The sequence below is a fragment of the Fundulus heteroclitus genome, chromosome 19 (genome assembly GCF_011125445.2).
Source record: "Fundulus heteroclitus isolate FHET01 chromosome 19, MU-UCD_Fhet_4.1, whole genome shotgun sequence".
NCBI lineage: Eukaryota > Metazoa > Chordata > Actinopteri > Cyprinodontiformes > Fundulidae > Fundulus > Fundulus heteroclitus.
In genome coordinates, this window is record NC_046379.1 from 23,413,641 (window position 1) to 23,434,004 (window position 20,364).

The 20,364-nt window shown below is 40.6% G+C and overlaps 1 protein-coding gene across 3 annotated transcripts; it reads left to right on the forward strand.

The window, feature by feature from the left end:
* Positions 1-1,208: 1,208 nt before the first annotated feature.
* On the forward strand, positions 1,209-20,362 carry ahi1 (Abelson helper integration site 1). Of its 3 annotated transcripts, XM_021321002.2 has the most exons (27): positions 1,210-1,526; positions 1,621-1,656; positions 2,080-2,198; positions 3,418-3,974; positions 4,066-4,154; positions 4,256-4,442; positions 4,529-4,721; positions 4,842-4,937; positions 5,023-5,208; positions 5,351-5,506; positions 6,686-6,818; positions 6,998-7,121; positions 7,241-7,470; positions 9,613-9,722; positions 9,836-9,954; positions 10,049-10,179; positions 10,288-10,428; positions 12,259-12,452; positions 12,581-12,626; positions 12,750-12,802; positions 14,939-15,053; positions 15,881-15,954; positions 16,095-16,157; positions 16,239-16,401; positions 16,489-16,565; positions 19,639-19,727; positions 19,875-20,362. In XM_021321002.2, exons 2-27 carry the CDS (start codon positions 1,647-1,649, stop codon positions 20,041-20,043), a joined length of 3,624 nt encoding a protein of 1,207 aa, XP_021176677.2. In that variant the 5' UTR covers positions 1,210-1,526; positions 1,621-1,646; the 3' UTR covers positions 20,044-20,362. The 3 variants fall into 3 exon arrangements, with proteins under 3 accessions (XP_021176679.2, XP_021176677.2, XP_021176678.2); XM_021321003.2 differs by having other exon boundaries at positions 1,210-1,656; positions 15,881-15,939; XM_021321004.2 differs by lacking the exon at positions 19,639-19,727 and having other exon boundaries at positions 1,209-1,656; positions 19,875-19,997.
* The last annotated feature ends 2 nt before the right edge of the window (positions 20,363-20,364 follow it).

The window sequence follows — 20,364 nt, forward strand, 5'->3', positions numbered from 1 at the left end:
AAACTGAATTCAAACTGGGTGAAAAATGTACAAGCACTTACATATTTTGCAGTTACATATTAATCTAATATACACACAAATTATACACACATAAATCTCTCTCTCTTTCTTCCAATATATATATATATATATATATATATATATATATATATATATATATATATATATATATATATATATACAGACACCGATCTACAGACAACAGCACTTATCTACATAGGAGCAAAACTATATACAGACAAGTGAAAGCAAAGGTGCTCATAACAGCATTTAAAAATTATATAATACAAACTGCGATCTGGGGGGAAAAAATCAACAAAAAACCTAATAACGCATCTTAGAATCAAATACATTACAAAATCATAGCAAAACCGAAAATACTGTATAATACCCCCCCCCCCCCCCCCCCCCGAAATAAATCATGTCTATCCAGTAATTTAGGACCATTTTGTTTGTTTTTCGTGTTCAATGTACTTTTCTCTACTTCCATCCCTGCTACCCATTAGCACATACTGTGTTTAAAAAACTGTAAAACTGTAATTGTAAAGCATGAGGATTATCTATCATAAAATCTTCCTTATGGAAGGTAATTGCCCAGGATCTGGTTCCTAGTGTCCTTTTATTTGCGCACCCATAAGGGGAGTAAAAGTCGGGCTTCCTGGGACGGAGCTCTGGAAGTTTGCTTACTTTCAATACAAAATCGAAATAATTTATTAAGTTAGACAATCATTTCATTCAATCAATTGGTCCCATGTAGCCCCTAAAGGGGTGACGTTTTCAGTCAGTTGATTTATCTGGAAATCGGTTGAGAATTCACCGGATCCAGAGTGTCTGAAAACATAAAGTACATTTTCCTGAATTGACATGTATTCTGTCTGAGCGCAGCTTGGTCTGACCTAAGATGGCCGCTCTGTCGGCACGCCTCTCACCCGACGACGCGGTGTCTACGTATACATGTCTGTGTCTATATATATATTGACAGTGCAGTTTGGCGCTTCTGGTGATTAGGTTTTATTGTCAAGGCATTGGGGCAAATAATTTATGAACTGTAAATGAAACTGACTGGGATTGAAAACGTCGAGCACAGCACTGACTGAAAAAGAAGCTCCCAGCTGGAATATTTTTTTATCCCTACGCTGAATGCGTAATGACGTCTTTTGTGTCCTTGCATGTGATTGGCCGGGGCTTCTTTGTTTATTCTCTCACCCCGCCCTCACGTTCAGCCTTGTTGACTTGGAAACCATTGCAGCGTCGTCCGTGAAGTTAGGGCTCAGCGTGCGCACAGATATACGTCTCGCTACTGGCGCGGCTAACTCCCTCTGCGTTTTTAAATGAACTTCTGGGCATTTGACTTTGTATTAAGCCTCAGAGGTTTCGCTTTAGAACATAATTTAATTTCTGCCTCCATTTACTCGGGCAAGTTAGCATTGGCAAACTAGCCGATAAGCTAATGTTCATGGTTAATTTGGGTTAATACTTTTTAGTTTTATTTAGTCTGCTTCAGTTTAACATACACTGCATGAAACGTAAGCTATTTCTTTCCTTAGGTTACTCCATTGCAGTATGTGCCCATCACTTTTTTGTGAAATAAGGCTTTTTTGATTTCGATTTTGCCCTCAGAATGAGAAACATCTCGGTGTGTAAGAATGCCAGTAGGTGAGTGTCCTTCTCTCCACCAGTAAAGCGATGACAGGACGTTTCTATTTTAATCTGAAACTTATCCTATGATGGTAATGATTATGGCATGATCAACATGCTGAATATACAGTTTGATGAATTTATATCATTTATGGATCCAACCCTGTTGTCTGTTTTAGTTATGATTGTGCTAATTTTACAATACATTTATTGCTTTTTAGACTATAAAGTTGTTAGGCGTCTGAAAAAAAATAAGCAATGTTTGGCTTGAATGTTATTTCTCAAATGTTTTATTTAAAATAAAAAGTGAAGTTGTAAAGTAGATGTGGCAATATCCTTGCTAAGTCTTTAAGCTTTTAGTTATTTTATAGGAGTCAGCGATTTCAAAGAAGTCACCGAAAATAACACTCCCCCAGTTAATGGTAATGTGAACTTTTCTAGGTGAGAGTAAAGAGCGAGGAAAGACCCGGGAACGATTTAACGAGGTCTTCAAGAAATATACGGATTCGGAAAAGAAAAAGTCAAAGAAGGAAAGCGCTGAAGCAAAGGAAGCTATTGTGGTAGGTGTTCTGTTGCATGCTCTTTTACATTCAGTGGTTGACATTCAGCAAAAAGCTAAATGTTTTGCTCTAAAATATTTGCAAAGCACACATAACTGGCATTAATTATTGGCCGTTTCAGTTCACTTACGCCGTCATGTGGATGAATGACTGTAATGAATGTATTTGAGCCCTTTATGTTCCATACACTGTTAAAACTTTACATGCTGGATAAACTATATACATGGACTCCGTGTCAGATTTGGCTAATAATTTCCCTTTGGGTGCTTGCAGAGACCCTGCACACTTTTTGTAACCATCAAGAACGGTCCTGGTAAATCCTACCTGAATATCTTTTTACGATAAACAGTGGAGCTCATTTGAATTGTATGGCTGAGATTTTCAATAGTGCTGAGGCCAGAGTCAGCCTGCGTTATCCATTCTAAAACCTGTTGCCATTTTTTTTTTTTTTTTTTTTTGTATAATTGTCCTGTTGAAACTCTCACTTATTTCCACATTTCAAGCATCTATATGTTATCTTAAAGCTGAAATTGAAGAATCTGGAGTTTGTGATCCTTTTTCTTTAGTTCATCTACTCTGTGAAATGCACCAGTACCTAGCTAGTAATGCTACCACCACCATGCTACACAACCAGTGTAATGTTTTTACCTTTGACAACCTTAACCTTTATATATTGATTCCTCCAAACCTTCTTCTTGTCATTTTGGCCAAATAGCTCAATCTTTTCCAGTCTGAACATAAAACCTTTCTCTGGAATGAACACTGTTTGTCCCTATAGGCAGCTGCAAATTAGAGGTTAAGCTTGACTGTTTTCGAACAGGTTCTTTTTCCTCGTTAAGTATCCTCTCCGTGTACGCTGATCCTTAACCCTCTTCACCCAATTTAATTGAACTCTACTAATTCAGATTTAAATAGTTTGTCAAACATCTTGGCAGAATCACGCCAGTCTACTAGACATATGTAGGTGCGGTACGACTTGCTAAGGGACGTTTATCAAAACAATAGTTACATGTAGATATTTATGCATATAACTTTTCCCCTGAAATGACAACAAAAAAAGGTGCAAAAATGTTTCTGAATCCTGATTGTGGGAATCCGTGCAATGGAAGACACATAACTAGTTTATCCACTTTCAGGTCCAGTTTAAGCAACATAATAATTCTCTCTGAAGGACAACAAAGGCTAAAGTCATGTTGTCTCTCGGTTTCTGTCTTCTTAGCTTCAGAATCGGAGAACAAAACTCGACCTTGAAAATGACAGAGAAGAAGATGAGACCGTTCTGCAAAACACGGCTGATCCTGAAGAGGACAGCCCACGTCGCGCCAAGAATAAAAGACGAGTGGCAGAAAAAGGTTTTGCCAACAACCAGGAGGACGGCAAAACATCTAAAGCAAAGAGGAAAAGCAAGAGGGACCTTCCTCCCCTACCTGTACGTAAGGACAACACCGGTGACATCCAAAGGGACACAGATTCTCCTAAGCATGAACATGTTCAAGGCCCAGAAGACGCTGGCTGCAGAAAGGAACCAAAACGGAAGAGTAAGAAAGGAAAAAGCAAAGATGACACCGAGGTTACAGCACAGGCGGAGGATGCAGAAGATAAACTGCTGCACCGATACCAGCAGCAGATAGCACAGGAAGAAGAGAGGACCATGAAGAAGACGAGGGTCAAAGAGCAGGAGGGCGGCGTAGTGTCACAAAACATCACCCCCACTGACAATATGGGGAAAAAGAAAAAGAAGAAGCTGAAATCTGCCACCACCGAGTCAGATGAAGGGTGTGTGTACTGTTTTTTAAAAATGTCGCAGATTTAAAAGAAAAACGTAACATAAGCAGCATTTTGAAATCAGTCATTTTTCCACTGTCAGAGATCAAGACGAAGACATCGACCGAGAGGCTGATGCTGAAAATGAAACCGAATCGAAGGGAAAGAAGAAAAAGAAGAAGAAAAAGCATGGTAAGTCAGGTTTGATAGTTTGTAACCACCAAATGCTAATCAAACGTAAAGGATGGCGGTTCTGGTGGAGCGCCCGTTTTACCCCCTTTGCAATCTTTCAGTCGTCAAAGACGAGAGTGAGGCCGAGCCGGAAGAAACAGAAAAGCAGGCCTTTGATGACAGTCTGGTGCTGGGAGTGTTCATTCACAGAACCGATCGCCTCAAGACGGACTTGCTGATCTCACACCCCATGGTGAAGATCCACGTTGTAGATGAAACCACGGGGCAGTATGCGAAGAAAGAGGACTGGTGAGAACAAGGACTTCAGCTCGGTTTATTGTTTCTGAGCGTTTCTTCTTATATTTTACAATAAACCTTTCCCTTTGTTTTTAAAGCCATCGGCACGTCTCTTCGTTTTACGAAAGCGAGAACGTTGACCACATCCTGCCGATCATGACGCAGCCATTTGACTTCAAGAAGAACAAGTCCATCATCCCCGAGTGGCAGGAACAGATCCTCTTCAACGAGCGGTTTGGTTACTTTGTTCAGCAAACGGATGCAGCGCCGAGAGTTCTGCTCTTCTTTGAAGTGAGAGATGCTTCCTCACCAAACGTTCAACCACAATTTACCCTTTCTGCTTTAATTTTCTGTTTGCTTTTATTTGTTCAATTTAATGTTTTTTTTTTTTTTTTTGTTGTTGCTGTTAAGATCCTGGATTTTGTGACGATGGAGGAGGCAAAAGCCAACAACAACGCTGACGAGCATGAGCGAGGGTTTCGAAAGATCGCTTGGGCGTTTCTTAAGGTAAAATTTTTGTTTTTTTAAAAACACAGCGGACAACAGTTGCTTGGCATTTTTAGGCCTTCCTTGAGTTTCCTCCGCCCCTCAGCTCGTCGGCGCCAATGGGGTTTTGAACATTGAGAGTAAACTTCGCCTCCAGCTCTTCTGCCCTCCATCTCGGGCGAAGAGACAACCCAAAACAATAGAGGTGTTTGAGTGGTGGAGGAAGTACCCAAGAACCAAATACGCGTCCACGCTCTACGTCACCGTGAAAGGAATCAAACCCCCCGAGCACGTACGTTTCTTGCTACTTTCTTGGTGTTAAAGATGATTTCCACAACCTTTTTAGGATTTTTTGGTTTTATCTTTAACCTGGTGAGTTCAAAACTTATTTTGCCTGAGCTTTTTTTTTTGTCTGTGTTGTTTCGGTTCCTCAGGTGGACCCTGGTATGCGGTCTATGATGGCGTTGCAGGAGGAGAGAGGCAGCACCTCCTACAGTGAGCTGCAAAATGAGGCCACCAGGAGAGGCCTGACGCAGCCCCCTGACAGCAAGCAGCCGCCTATCCTGAGGTGGAGCCGGCTGCCCGGGCAGGTAGCCGCATGCTAACGTTTGTCGGTGTTTTTATTAAAAAAAAAAACATAAAAAAGGATTTTCTTAAGTTTGCATCCGCTTTAAGATACGATGAATTTATCTTCGTTGTGATGACATTACGGCGTTATGTAAAATGAGGGCTGGACGATATAGAGGAAAAAGCGTATCGAAAAAATAGAAATCACATTGAACAATATTGATAATTATCAACAAATTGAAAATATATATTTTAAGTGCGGCCCTGGCCATTTTTATACTGTTGCTTGGCAACCCATTTTTAGATACAGTACTCACAAACACTGAACTCAAACGCAACTCAACTTATTACCAAGAAGTTTTTAAAAGAGAAAAAAGAACGCGTGTTCTCTGAACCCTTTGAAGGGGGCGGAGCTTGGTGACAACGCGTTCCCTGGGTCCGTGTTTGTGATTGGTAGGGAGGATGTAACAACAGTAATATTAACCTGGCATAAAATGCATAAGGAAGGACAACTTTTATTCTATATAACTTTTTATAGACCCTTTTTTCTATCACCGATATACGTCTATTGATCGATATATATCGCTATTGAATTATCGTCCAGCCCTGTGTAAAATCTTAGCTATTTTAAGGTGCCTTGCTTAAGTATGCAATTCTTGCTGCACTTAAAGCTGCTAGTTTTTGGAGCACCTCATTTGCTGGAGACTGAAATGTTGTTTGCAAAATAGCCCAGCCACATTAAAAGAAGCCCCCCGGGAACATTAGTTTCCAGGTATGATCTTTGAATAGTCGTCCTCCTCCTGACTCCGCCGTCCCAATCCAAAGTCTTTGGCAGCTGTGTTGAGCTCCATGCGTTTCCCTTCAAAAGCTTGGTGGCTTTGGTTGGACCTGCTTTTATTTGGAGGTATCAGAGTAAAGCTGGTGGAATATAAAGTTGAACCGCACTTTTTAAATTTGAAAAAATAATAATTTTCTTTTCACTTTTCAATTATGCACTAGTTTATGTACAGCTATCACAGAAAAGGATAAAAAAATGACATTGAAGTTGGTGGCTATAATGCAACAAAATGGGGAAAAGAGTTTAGAAATACTTGTGTAAGGCACAAAAGCAAGCAAAAAACTCTGGTAAATATTTTTGCATCTTAGATTCCCTGATTTTCAAGAATCCAGCCTGTCCAAAATGATAAATGTCTCTTTTGTAGATCTGTCGAATTCCCAACAAGCACATTTTAGCTTTCCGTGGTGGTAAGATGGGCTGCTTCACGGTCCTGTTTTCTCATGCTGGAACCATGCTGGCTGCTGCTTGTGCCGACAGAGATGCTTTCCCCGTCGTTGGTAAGCGACGCCTCATTTGTACAAAGCTGCTGTTGCTGCTTTTACTCTTAACTGAACATCTCAAGCCAGTTATCTCGATCATTTTACGGTTCTGTGACAAAATCAGCGCTCTCCAACTTTGCATGAAGGAAACTAGTTTGAATACGCGGTAAAAGAACAACATTTTCCTATTTTCCCAGTGTATGAGATCCCCTCTGGGAAGGTAATGGCTGCTTTCAGTGGTCATCTGAAAATTGTGTATGATCTCTGCTGGTCCAGAGACGACACAAGCCTGTTGTCTGCCTCTTCAGATGGTACTGTCAGGTAAGTTTATGTTTCCCATGTAAATCAAAACCCTTAATGGTGATTAACAGGAAACATAGCAGTGCTGCTGTTGGTGTCCGTGCTGTTGCCTTGCTCTTTCACGTCCTCTTGTTTCCCAGAGAGTGGAATGTGGAAAGACTTCTGGAGAGCGCCCAGAAGGTGCTGCCTCACCCGTCCTTCGTGTACTGTGCCCGGTACCATCCCGGTGCCCAGAACCTGGTGGTGACTGGGAGCTACGACTGCCTGATACGAGTGTGGAGGCTCGATGTGGAGGATGTGAACGGCCAGATGCTGCAGGAGTTTGAGGCTCACAGCAGCTTCATCAACACTGTGTGTTTTGACGCTGAAGGTACCCCTGAACCAACAAAGCAAACACAAAGGCCTGTTCAATTCAATTCAATTTATTTATATAGCGCCAAATCATGAAACATGTCATCTCAAGGCACTTTACAAAATCAAGTTCAATCATATTATACAGATTGGGTCAGATTTTACAGATTGGTCAAAAATGTCCTATATAAGGAAACCAGTTGATTGCATCAAAGTCCCGACAAGCAGCATTCACTCCTAGGGAACCGTAGAGCCACAGGGAGAGTCATCTGCATTGTACATGGCTTTGCAGCAATCCCTCATACTGAGCAAGCACGAAGCGACAGTGGGAAGAAAAACTCCCCATTAACGGGAAGGAAAACCTCCGGCAGAACCGGGCTCAGTATGAACGGTCATCTGCCTCGACCGACTGGGGTTACAGAAGACAGAGCAGAGACACAAGAGAGACAACCCTTGCTGAAGATGTGCAGAACTCCTCTTTTAATGCAGTAGAATAATGTCACACAGAAAAGCCTGAGAGAAGTCCAGCGTTTTATCTGAATATGTTAAGTTGTAGTAGTAGTTGCATGTATGTTGATAAATAATTGTTGATGATAATATCACCAGCGGGCACGGTTGTCGACATCCCTGCTTGCTGTACTTTGTACGCCCTGTTTTTGTCATTAGGACCACACTGAGTCGTTATAATGATGTTGTATTGGATCATTGGTAAATGGCAAATGGTCTGTACTTGTATAGTACTTTATCAAGTCCAAAGCGTTTCACTCTACATTTAGTCATTCACTCCCACTGACAGCGGTGAGCTACATTGTAGCCACAGCTGCCATAAAATTGGAGCCACCGAGCCCTATGACCATCGACAGCAGGCATGGTGGGTGAAGAGTTGTAGCCAAGGTGGTTTGAATCCCCTTGAACTTTATTTATAACCTTCTGAGTTCTTAACGCCATGCGAGAGCTGGGCAATATACAGAATTGCATTCACCATCGCCATATGATTGTGTGCAGGCTGGCAATCGGTAATTCTTGCTTGAATATACTGTCAGTCGCAGCGGGGTGGTCATCCAGTGGTCATTGCGTGAGAGGCGGGGTACACCCTGGACACGTCGAAATCCATCATACATATAGACACACACAACCACCATGTGCATACACGCACACATCTAAGGGCAATGTACTGTAGAATAGCCTTATAGTCATGTTTTTGGACTGTGGGAGGAAGCCGGAGTAGCATTTGGTTGAATATTATATTTCAAATGCCATGTATTCACCCTATACTTTGATGGACTCTTAGCTGTCTGTGACGCCCTTACTGGATGCTGTAAGCTGAGATACTGAAGCGCCTAAGGAGCGATGGAGACATTGTGTGATGGAGGAAAAAAAAATAGAATCAAGAAAATTTATCTTTATCGTAATCATTAATTTCAGCACAATTTTCAACAGTATAATTGCACGCAAGTGTATTTCTGATTTTTGTACGCCCTACCACACACTCTAAAAGTTTCCCACCACTTTCATACCAGAAGTAGCTCAACAGAATCGCCCTTAACAGTGAGAATTGGCCGTTTTTCCAGATATGCTTTCCCTCTTTTAAGCCAAGTCTACCTGAAGCGTTCCTTGTTGCTAAAAAAAAAACAATTCTGCATGTAAAAGGTGTCTAATGGTTGTTTCAGAGACACGGGGAACCCATAATGCAACTGTTTGTTGCAGGTCTCCCAGAGTTTAATTGAAAAATATCGTTTCACCTCTTTTACAATTCTGATCACTATGCAAGATAAATATTTTAACGGAATTCGTATCATAAAAGACTACGGCAAATATCGTGCCTTCCTCCAAACAAATCGATATGACTTTGGATCGTGATAAAGCTGCTGATTTACACCCCTAATAAATGTTGGTTGTAGTCCAGCATAGTTTCTAAATTAAACATGGCTCTATTTATGCATCAGCAAACCAGGAAGTCATTGATTACTGTTCAGGAGCTCCCAGATGATCTGATCAACTCTGACAAAGAACAATCACATTCACATTTCTTAAAAGCAAATATTCTTTGTGCCTGATTTATTATTCCTAACTATTTCAAGGTTTTCACTCATCTCTACTGGGGTGGGGTGTTAATAAACTGTCCGTTTCTAACTTTTTCTTTTGCATTTGATGCGAACAGGAAGAAGAATGTTCTCTGCAGACAACACAGGCATCATCATTGTGTGGAAAACTTCAGTAAATCCCAGCAAACAACGGCAACATCCGTGCCATCACTGGTCTATAGAGATGGTATCAGTTTGATATCGTAGTAAAAGATGATACAATATAGACGTATTCAATTTAAGCAGAAGTTAAGATTTACAGAGGGGTGAAGATGTTGCCTTCTGTTTGGCTCATGGCAGAAAATTGATGAGAGCGACCTCGGCGGCATCCCCATCAACATGCTGCAGCTCCATCCGAATGGCCGGTGTCTGCTCATCCATGCCAAAGACAGTGCTGTCAGGATGATGGATTTGAGGATGTAAGAGGGCAGATAGTCTTGTCTTTATAAAAGGTGTTTCATGTTATACAAATGTTGTTTTTGTGTTTTACTTAATTAAACCGGCCTCTTTAAGTTTGGCCGTGAAGAAGTACACTGGTGCGACGAACTACAGAGAGAGGATCTACAGCACTTTCACGCCGTGTGGGAACTTCATCTTCTCTGGGAGCGAGGATGGGATGGCGTATGTCTGGAATACCGACACAGGTAACTATTGGGAGAAAAACAAAGCCATAAACTTGCTGCGAGTCATTTGCATTGTTTCTCAAACTGATCGAGACTTGTTTTTTTTTTTTATATATACTGCTTTCATAGGAGACCAACTTGCAGTTTACTCAGAGCTTTGTTACCGCACTGCTCTCCATGGCGTCTCCTTCCACCCCCATGAGAACATGGTGGCTTTCTGTGCTTTCGGGCACAGCCAGCCTGTGCATGTGTACCTGTACGATCGCAAAGGTTTGGGTCTTTCTCAAATAATCTGCAAATGGGATTAGATTTTTTTTTTTTTCTGATTTTTTTTTTACCCCCATACAGTGTCTTGCTTAAGTATACATACCCTTTTGAAACGTATTACACTTTGTCATGTTACAAGCGTTAAAGCAGCACTAAGTAACATTTTTACCTTTATATATCCTCTTCTATACTGTGATGGTAATCTGAAAAAAAGTGAAAAAGCAGAAAAAGCACGCTTGCAACGATCTAGGCATCGACTCTGTGGCAGTCTTGCGGCTCTGTCCTGTATTTCAAGTGCAGCCCTGGCCATTTCATACTGTTGCTTAGCAACCTATTTTTAGATACAGTACTCACAAACACTGAATTCAAACTCAACCCTTTATTCAACCAACTCTTTATTAAAACTGCAAGTTTTTAAAAAAGGAAAAAAAGAACGTGTGCTCTCTGAACCCTTTGAAGGGGGCGGAGCTTGGTGACTGCGCGTTTCCTGGGTCTCTGTTTGTGATTGGTTGGGAGGATGTAATGACTGTAATATTAACCTACATGGCTAAAATGCATAAGGAAGGAAAACTTTTATCATCGATATACGTCTATTGATTGATATTTATTGTTATTGAATTATCGTCCAGCCCTACTTTGGGCTTGTTTTTTGTTGGACGTTGAGTGAGCCATTTAAAGCATTTAGGGACGACAGTGGCAAAAGAGTTATGGAGTTCCTCCTGTAACTTACTGGCAGGTTGTTGGTTCTATCCGCCGCTCCAACCATCTCAGTTGTTGTGTCCTTGGGCAAGACACTTCGCCCGCATTGCCTGCTGCCGATTGGTCAGAGGGTCTGGTGGCACGGATGTATGGCAGCCTCACCTCTGTCAGCCGGCCTCAGGGCAGCTGTGGCTGCTAACAGCTCACCACCGTCAGGGTGTGAATGGGTGAATGAATGATTGTTGTGTAAAGCGCTTTGGGGTCGTCGGACTTGATAAAGCGCTGTAGAAGTACAAGCCGTTAACTATTTTTACCATGAATACGCTTTGATCTAAACCAGGAATGTCAAACTCATTTTGGTTTAGGGGCCGCATACAGCTTAATCTGATCTCAAGAGGGCCACACGAGTTAACTCATTGCAAGATTAAATAGAACTAATAAATGTGGACTTGTTGATTTTTATATTAAGTTAATTTCACTTTTACACAATATATTATGAATAACCTCAGCGTTTTTAAGAAAAGTATGTGCAATTTCAACAATACTTTTACTCAGTTAAACATTTACTTGTGCATTATGCATAAGAACTGATCACAGTGATTATACAATGTTGAAAAAGATTTATTCACATTTTTTGGAACTTAAAAACACTGTCCTGCATGACAAAATACATCAAACAGATAAAAATTAAGAAATTATTTTTTTTTATAATGATAATGCATTTAGCCACAGGACCGGACTAAATTGTTCGGCGGGCCAAATCCGGCCCGCGGGCCGTATGTTTGACACCCCTGATCTAAACCATGGGATGTTCCTTATCCAGTTCCTTATTGTTCTCTAACAAAGTTTTGAGACTTTCACAGAAAATATCTGTTTATACTGAGGTTAAGACACTCAAAGTGACACTCTGTTTACTTATCAGGGAATTTCTAAAGACAACTGGTTCCACTGCATTTCATTCCTCACATCAAATAATAAAAGTACATTAGGATTTGTGATTGTAAAGCGACAAAATGTGTGGAACAGTTAAAAGGATATGTATACTTTTGTAAGACACTATAAGTAATTGAGATCAGGTGCTTCACTGAGCTGAGATGAATACCTGTCACACAGTGTGGTGACCTTGTCTTACAGTTTCCCAGCTGGAGATGCACAGCGTTAAGGCATTGAGCAGATCCGCGTCTCTGGACACCAAAACCGTCCGAAACACTCCCGACTCGGTGACGCTGCAAGACGCGTCGACTCCTTCAGCCATGGATCACTTTGCCCACACAGCTAGACTCGCCCTGAAGATGCAGTCTGTCAAAGAACAGTTGGATTCGGTTCTCGTAAGACATCTTCCTTTACAACAGAGACGTGATTCTAAATAAGTTTAACGTTAGACTTTCTAAATATAAGTCATTGCTCGGCATTATTATCACGAAAGCAAAAACTCCCATTTTCATACCGAACGCAGGAACCACGTCGAAGGGCTTCAGCTTCTGGGCTCAGTTTTGATCACGGTATGTTGTTGAAATGAAAATAACTACACATAGTAACTAGCAGAATTTAATGAATCAACATGGTTTGTGTTTTTTATTTTATTTTCATTGAGGATATTTATATTATTTGACTCTTGTTTGCAGACAAAGTGGGAATGAGTAACACAGGCAGGAGCTTTACATCTGATGTTGGCACAGTGAGTATCAGTGTTAAACTTTATTCTGTCAACAAAGTTTTGCTGCAATTAGTTGGTAGTTTAAATACTAAACAGAAAGAAATTACAAATTTCTTATTTATCATCAGCTATTTATCTGCAATGAGAAGATTATAACTTAGATATCATTTGTGCTTAAAGTCTATCCTCCTTGTTGTAATATTTACCTAAATATTAAATGAAAATTTAATATTTTATTTTAATTTAGAACAAAATAATAAATTTTAAAGGACTAATCTGGATACATGTTATACAATATATACAAGTACTTTTCAAAAATTTGGAATCTTGTGAATAGTTTAATTTCTTTTTCTCCAGAAACTGAAACTCATCAATCATATAGATTTGTTACACATACAGTGAAATATGTCAAGCCTTTATTATATGTAACTTATACAGTAATGTATAAGTTACATGTAATAAAACCCAAAATTCAGATAATGAAAACCCAAAATTCAGCGTCTCAGGAAGTAGAATTTTACATAATGTAGCAGAGGAAAGTTCCACAAAACGTCGAGTCGCTCAATTAAATATATCTAGTCTATTTATTGGTACAGAAATATGGCTCATAAAGCCCTCGTTGTTCCTGCCAGCTTGATTCATCTACTCCACAAAGCCCTGAAAACCAACGGAAGCCCTGACATAAATCTCTCTGATTCTCCACAGCAAGTGCAATATTCATAGCGAGGTAAACACGCGACAGCTCAGCTAACACGGCAAACGTCAGGATCCTAAATAACTTCCCACATGAATTACGCCATCAGAGTCAGGTCTCCTAGACATATGCATGGCCCTGCAAGCCGTTACAAGGCGCACTCCCAGATCTTTTGGTCTTTAGACCGTTCTACATTCGGCTAAAACAAAATTTATTGAACTAAACACATGCTGGACAGCAGGATACAGGCGATCTTTAACTGACGCGCTGTCACGCCCATGTGCAGCTGAATGAAATGCAACTTGCTTCTTAAAAACCTGTCGAGGCTCCTTTTACATGAGTCACTGCATCAATGCAGCGTGGCATGGAGGCCGTGAGCCTGTGGTTCTGCTGAGGTGTTCAGGAAGCCCAGATGGCTTTGATAGCGGGATTCATCTACCCTGTAGGCTCTGCTGTCTAACATCTTCCCCTGACAACAATCCATAGATTCTCTGTGGGGTTCAGCTCAGACCAGTTTGAAGGCCAATCAAGCACAGTACCACCATGGGCTTTGGACAATTTATTATATCTGTGGTACTCGTCATCCTGGTGATCATCAGGGAGAGGAACATGATAGAAAACCTAGATGAAATGTTGTATGGACTTTTATTAAAGATTTAAGATGACTTATAGGCTTTGCTTTTATTTATTTGGAAGGTCCCAATTATAAGTAAGGATCAGCAGTGCATGCATGAATAGCACAGCAGTTTTGAATGCTTATGATAAAGTCGATCTATGACTATAGTCTGATATGGAATTAAACTTAACATCTGAGGGGAATCATCATGCAGTTTGGCTGCAATTCACCACTTGACCAACTGCGTCACCAATCTCCCCCGTCTCCAGAATTAGCGTACAACTGAGTCAGAGTTGCCGCGAGGACCACATGTTTCCCATGAAGTTTTATTTTTTTAATAGATTCCAAGGTTGAAGCCCATGTGTGGGGAATCTCCTGCGTGTCATGGCTCCTGATGCGTTGACTCCAGTATCAGTCCGCTCTTTGTAAAGCTCCCCCAAATTCTCAGAAGGACATTGCTTGACAATCCTCTGAAGGCTGTGGTTATTCCTATTGCCGCTGCACCTTTTCCTACCACACATTTTCCTTACTCTAAACTTTCTCTGATTACAGTGTTTAACTTTTTCACAGCATGTATGTTTTCTGAGACACTGAGTTTTGAGTTCTTCCTTACCTGTAGGCCATACTCAAATTTACAAGGAATAAAGGCTTAAACTATTTCACTCTATGTGTAATGAGTCTATAAACAAAACTACTTTCTGGAATGAGTAACAATCGAGTGTAGAACTGTCAAGACATACCAACTTTTTGAACTGTACTAGTATACTTCAGAAATAAACAGCTGGCTTTGTGAAATACGTTTCTTTGCGTTGCAAATCAACACCCCTCTTTTCTCCCCCCCCTCCAGGGATTAAATGCCTCACTGCCTCCTCTGTCTCTGCTCTCGCCCCACTCCAAGCTGCAGCTCTCTGCTTCTTTGGCAGACCAGCTAATCCCCCAAGCAGCTCTGCACACACAAAGTCGTGAGTTTCTCTTTCAGATTACTACTATTTGTTTTGTCGAAAGCAACATTTCACATTATGCTGAAGCTCCCACGCAAGGCCCCTTTTCACACAAGACTAATGCAGCACTGTGATATCGAAAAACAAAAAAAAAAATCAGCAAGAACCTAGACGCCCCATTTACGCAGAGATGCACTTGATTCCCCTGTAGAATATAGATCTCTATGCTTTCGGGAAGTGACACACCTCCAAAATGCGCATAGGCTGCAGGACCATTGAAAGTTGTGATTTTTTTTCTTCTCAAATTCAAACGTACCTGTAAATGTACCCACAGTGTTGAAAGGCATCAGCTTCTAGGGTTTATATTACAATAGCAAGAAAAAAAGAAGGAAAAGGAAAAAATGTTTGTGCTGATGCGATACCTGTGACGATGGCGCTGTGGTAGACTGGGCTATAGAACAGCAGAGAAAAACCGGGCATGTATGAAGTGGACATTAGTGCCATGATACCCTACATCATTAGATTTAGCTTGTAGTCCAACTTATCCTGACCTGCCAATATTATTCCACTGCAGTGTAATTTCCTCTGTGTGTTTTCTTTTCCTACGTTATGTTCGTGTTCAGCACTTTGAGTTGTCTTGCTACTGAACTGTGCTACAAATAGACTTGCCTTTCCTTGTCCCATGGGCTGAAATGAGGTTCTCCAGATTTGCAGTTGTTCGGACTTGGAGACTATGGTGTTGATCTTAAGCCGTGTGTGAATGGACCATAAACAAGTCATTCAGTTATGTCACTTTACAAAGTTATAGTTTTCTTTCCCTTCTCTGTCCATTTTGGTTGGATTTCTAGGAGGCTTCAGTCCGATCGGTCAGAGGCTAAAAGGAGCCTCTTCTTTCAAACTGCACACAGTAAGACTTCCTGATGTAATTATTTTTTCTGTGCATAGTTGTGTTGTGTATTTTCTTTTCTCCCTTTTCAGTTAATTGCTGTCAGCAACATGGTCAAATGTATTTAAAAAATAATGTCACAGGTTTAATGTAATGCTCCTTTTTTTCTACAATAGACTCTGCCCGACCGAACCACCTCAGGTTTTTTTGAGCCAGATTCTGCCCCCGTTCAACAAATAGTAAGTTTCCACTGCAATGCGGAGCTCACCCCCATCCCTCCAGCTCTTCTACAACTCGTTTCATCTTTGTTTCTTTCCCAGGTCGTTTCTCTCTACGACTACGGAGCAAACCGCTCTGATGAACTGACCATCCGGCGCGGCGACGTCATCCAAGTACTGTACAAAGACAACGACACCTGGTGGTTTGGACGCCTGCTCAACGGGCTGCAGGGATATTTTCTTGCTTCCTATGTAGTAGATCAGCGTAAGAGGCCGACATGTTTTTGGTAAAGAAGTGTCATGTTGTGATACTGTTTGCGAACATTTTTTTTTATTATTGTTATTGTCGTAGGTGAGTTTAGCGAAGAGTCTGCAGAGTGCGACCCAGCTTCATTGGAAAAGACTGTTGAGAGGTCTACGCCCACCAGGGTAAGAAGCCAGGATAGCAGAAATGATTCTACACTTGTACTGTTCTGTGAGCGAAGAAGTGAATGCCGTTTTGCTTTTACATTTTTCACTTTTATTTTAAATGTTCCTTCTTTTCACTATTAGATTCAGACCTAACAGTGACATAGTATGTTGTCTTTTATTTTGATTTGTACTTCATATGTTTAGATGGAGTTTTGATCCCTAGTATACTCCCACTCCAGGCGTCTTTTGCGTCCTACAGAGATTATTGGTTGCAAAATGTCAACAATCCAAAGAGTTCAAGAGTATTTAAAGAACAAGGACAGTTTTCTCTTATTTGTTCTCTATATACATTTAAGCTTGTTTTACTGTCCTAAAGGATCAGTATCTACAAAGATTTCAACCCTTACGTCAACCTATAATTCTTGTCGTAGCTTGATATAAAAGCACAGAATAGATTTATGGTGCAACAAAGATCAGTGTCCGTATTCACAAAGATTATCAGAGTCCTCTCAGGGAGCTCATATTTTTGCCTAAAAATTCCTACCCAGGAGTCTTAGCTTAAGAGTGATTCAGATCGCTGCAGAGAATGACTTTATTTAGGAGACAACCAGGAGACGACAGAAATCTTCATCTTAGTGAGGAGGTGTGGTTGACCCCGTTACTAGGTGTGACGCTGTCTTTCAAGAGCTGTGATTGTCATGCAGCATCAAAATGTTTGAACACATCTTATTTAGATCAATTTAGTTAAATTTTATTTATATAGCGCCAACTCATGGCACTTTCCAAAGTCAAATTCAATCAGAGTATACAGATTGGGTCAGGTTATAAAGATTGGTCAAAAATGTCCTCTCTAAGGAAACCCAGCTGATTGCATCATAGTCCCGACAAGCAGCATTCACTCCTGGAGAAGCGTAGAGCCACAGGAAGAGTCGTCTGCATTGTACATGGCTTTGCAGCAATCCCTCATACCGAGCAAGCATGAAGCGACAGTGGAAATAAAAACTCCCCATTAACAGGAAGGAAAAACCTTCAGCAGAACCGGGCTCGGTGTGAACGGTCATCTGCCTCGACAGACTGGGGGTTAGAGAATGATGACCCTCATCATTATTTTGATTAGCTTATTTATCGTTACTCGCCAGTCATTTTGCTACTTCATCTTTTTTAAATTAATGTGGTCTCACCTGTCAGCATTATACTGGGATTGCCTGCTTTTTAATGCGCTTGTGTTTGGAAGAACGGCTGACATAAAAAGGAGAATAAAATTGTTGTTAAAACCAAATTGGACAACAGCGCCGCTCAGCTCACAGCTCTAGGAGGAGAATGTTGAAAGGTAAATTGGTCCCTGGGTCAAGGCGTAAACACACGACTCTGAAGGGTATTGCTGCAGATCAGTGCATCTGTTCCTCTGCGCGTCTTGGTGCTTTTATGCACCAGAAGCGCTCTGTGCAGCAATCAAAAGCGAGGAGATGGCATCACGCAAGCGAACTTCTAAATGACCATTTAGTTTACCGACATCAACATGTACAATGAATATTTTCTCACTGCTTTTATAGATATATGCTTTGTAAATTTCTCCACTTTTTATTCATGAATATTTCCTATTATTTATTTATACTCAATAAAATTACGTTACTTTAACCCGTCGGGCCCCTGAAACTAATGAATTTCCCCCTATGGCGATGGTAAAGTTTATACTATCTGCAGTGGTGTCTCTGGCATGATAAATTAAGTGGGACACAAACACTCAACACCTATTACCAGCAACCTGATTTTGATACATTTTCAATTAAACAGATAACACTAGAAAATACATTTTCAATAAGCTATGTGTGATTTAATTTTTATACATAAAATTATAAATAAAAGTCTTACTCATTATTGCTTATTTATTGAACAGAAAAGATTCACATCAATTCTTTGATGAGCTACCAAGGACAACCAACACTAGAACATTTTTGCTTTTAATTTACATTTTGCTGTATTATTTTGTAACATTTTTTCTATTTTTTATTCCAACTGTTTTTTTTTTTAGTTTCTTTTGTTTTTATTTTTCCAACGTTTTATTCATGTAAAGCACTTTGCATTGTCCTTGTACTGAAATGTGCTATACAAATAAATTTGCCTTACCTAGATGGTCGCACACTATCCAGCAGAACGTAAACGTAACGTGTGCAATTCAAGTATTTTGATTGGACAATCCGTCTACTGAGAGCGTGTTGGGCATTTGCGCTGCAGTTTCAGTTGTTTATTATTTCACAAGCATTGGTGGGCCGGCCCCAATATCAAGGCGACTGAAGAGGATTTAGTCTATTGAGCTTGTCAGTTTTCTGGCAGACTTAGATATAGACACAAATGTTTCTAACACAGTTTTATTGGTAAAGGAAGTCTCAGGAGTCTTTTTTTTTTTTTTTTACAATATTGTTCTATAAAGAAGGTTCATGTCCCACTGATTATTGTGACCATAGAGCTCCACAGTGACATCTGGTGGGGCCAGGCCCCACTGGCCCTGAATGCAGAGACACCACAGACTGTCTACATATTAATAATTGTTTGATTGTAAAAGAAGTTTATGTCATCATTTCCTCCACTGTTTGGGCAGTGGATCAGCCAGCTCTCTGTTTCCACCATCTTCCTGCTTCAGACACTCTTAGGCTCACTAAAAGTCCTCCACTACTAATATTTTGTCACTTTAGGAACTCTCCTGATGCTTTGTGAATAACTTTCATCCTACCAAGGTAAAATTCTAAGAAAATCTAACATTTCGGGAAATTCTGAGATTTTTCCTGAAATGACGTCACTAAGAGCTACTTTTAGTCTTAGGGTTCTTTGTGAATACGGGCACCGGTTTAGTAAGCCTTTGTACAGCTATGCTGCCAATTTATTGCAGCCTGGATGTCTTTGAAGTTGTTCAAGAAATCTCTTGTTTGTACTTAGCAGCTAGCTCCTGCAATAAGTGTGGATAGTTGCATGCGTGCTTTATAAAGATGCATGATGGAGGTATATCTGGTATCCTGTGGTCGCCGACTGGTGTTTCTGCCTTTTTCTTCCTGCCCCTCTTGGTGACTTGTGTTTCCATACTCACATTTTCAAGGTGTCTGCTGCAGTTAGTTCTTCTGGGGAACTCAGGTTTCTCTCTGAGCCAACTTTATCGGACACCGAACCCGAGCTGACCGATGCCAAGTAAGAGGCTCGCTCTGCTTAAATCCTCCTAAGTTCACTAGGCATAGTGTCTGAACACCGCACGGGGGTAGAAGTGCCGCTGTTTTTTTGGGGATAAGATGTAGAATAAAAGCACTGACTGTTGATTGTCACACGGTTTCCTTTCAGAACTAGAAGAAAAAAGAAAGTGAAAAAGCCAGAAGCGACTCGGACTACTTTCTCGGACGTGGACGCTTCGGGCTCGGCTAGAAGCAGAAGAAGAGCCAAGCCAACCCAGAGACCTCTACCAAAGAGGCCAGCAGGCCAGTCTAACGGTGCCTTTGAGCCTGATGAATGAACTCATTAAACACCAGACAGGCTTATATCTCGGCCCTCTTTATCAGAGCTGGTGGCTTGGACTTCTTTTTTATTTTTTTATTTTTAAATTATATTTATATCCATTGCTCAGTTACATATGGTACATTATCATTTTTGTATACATTTAGAAATGCCATTTTCTTAACAGCTTTATGAATACTTAATAAATTGAAATGTTTTGATTTGACTGTAAAAATATTTTTTGATGCAACAAAAGCTGTAAAGATGCCAAAGGGCAGTGTTCACAAATGCATTTCTGTAATCATGATCATAGTTTCCTAATAAAACCTTGAGTCGCATG

Excerpts from the sequence above, each read along its gene's own strand:
- ahi1 (XM_021321002.2), top strand. Across the intron at positions 4,722-4,841 it reads GAGTTCTGCTCTTCTTTGAA|ATCCTGGATTTTGTGACGAT; the intron begins GTGAGAGATGCT and ends GTTGCTGTTAAG. Across the intron at positions 10,180-10,287 it reads TGTCTGGAATACCGACACAG|GAGACCAACTTGCAGTTTAC; the intron begins GTAACTATTGGG and ends CTGCTTTCATAG.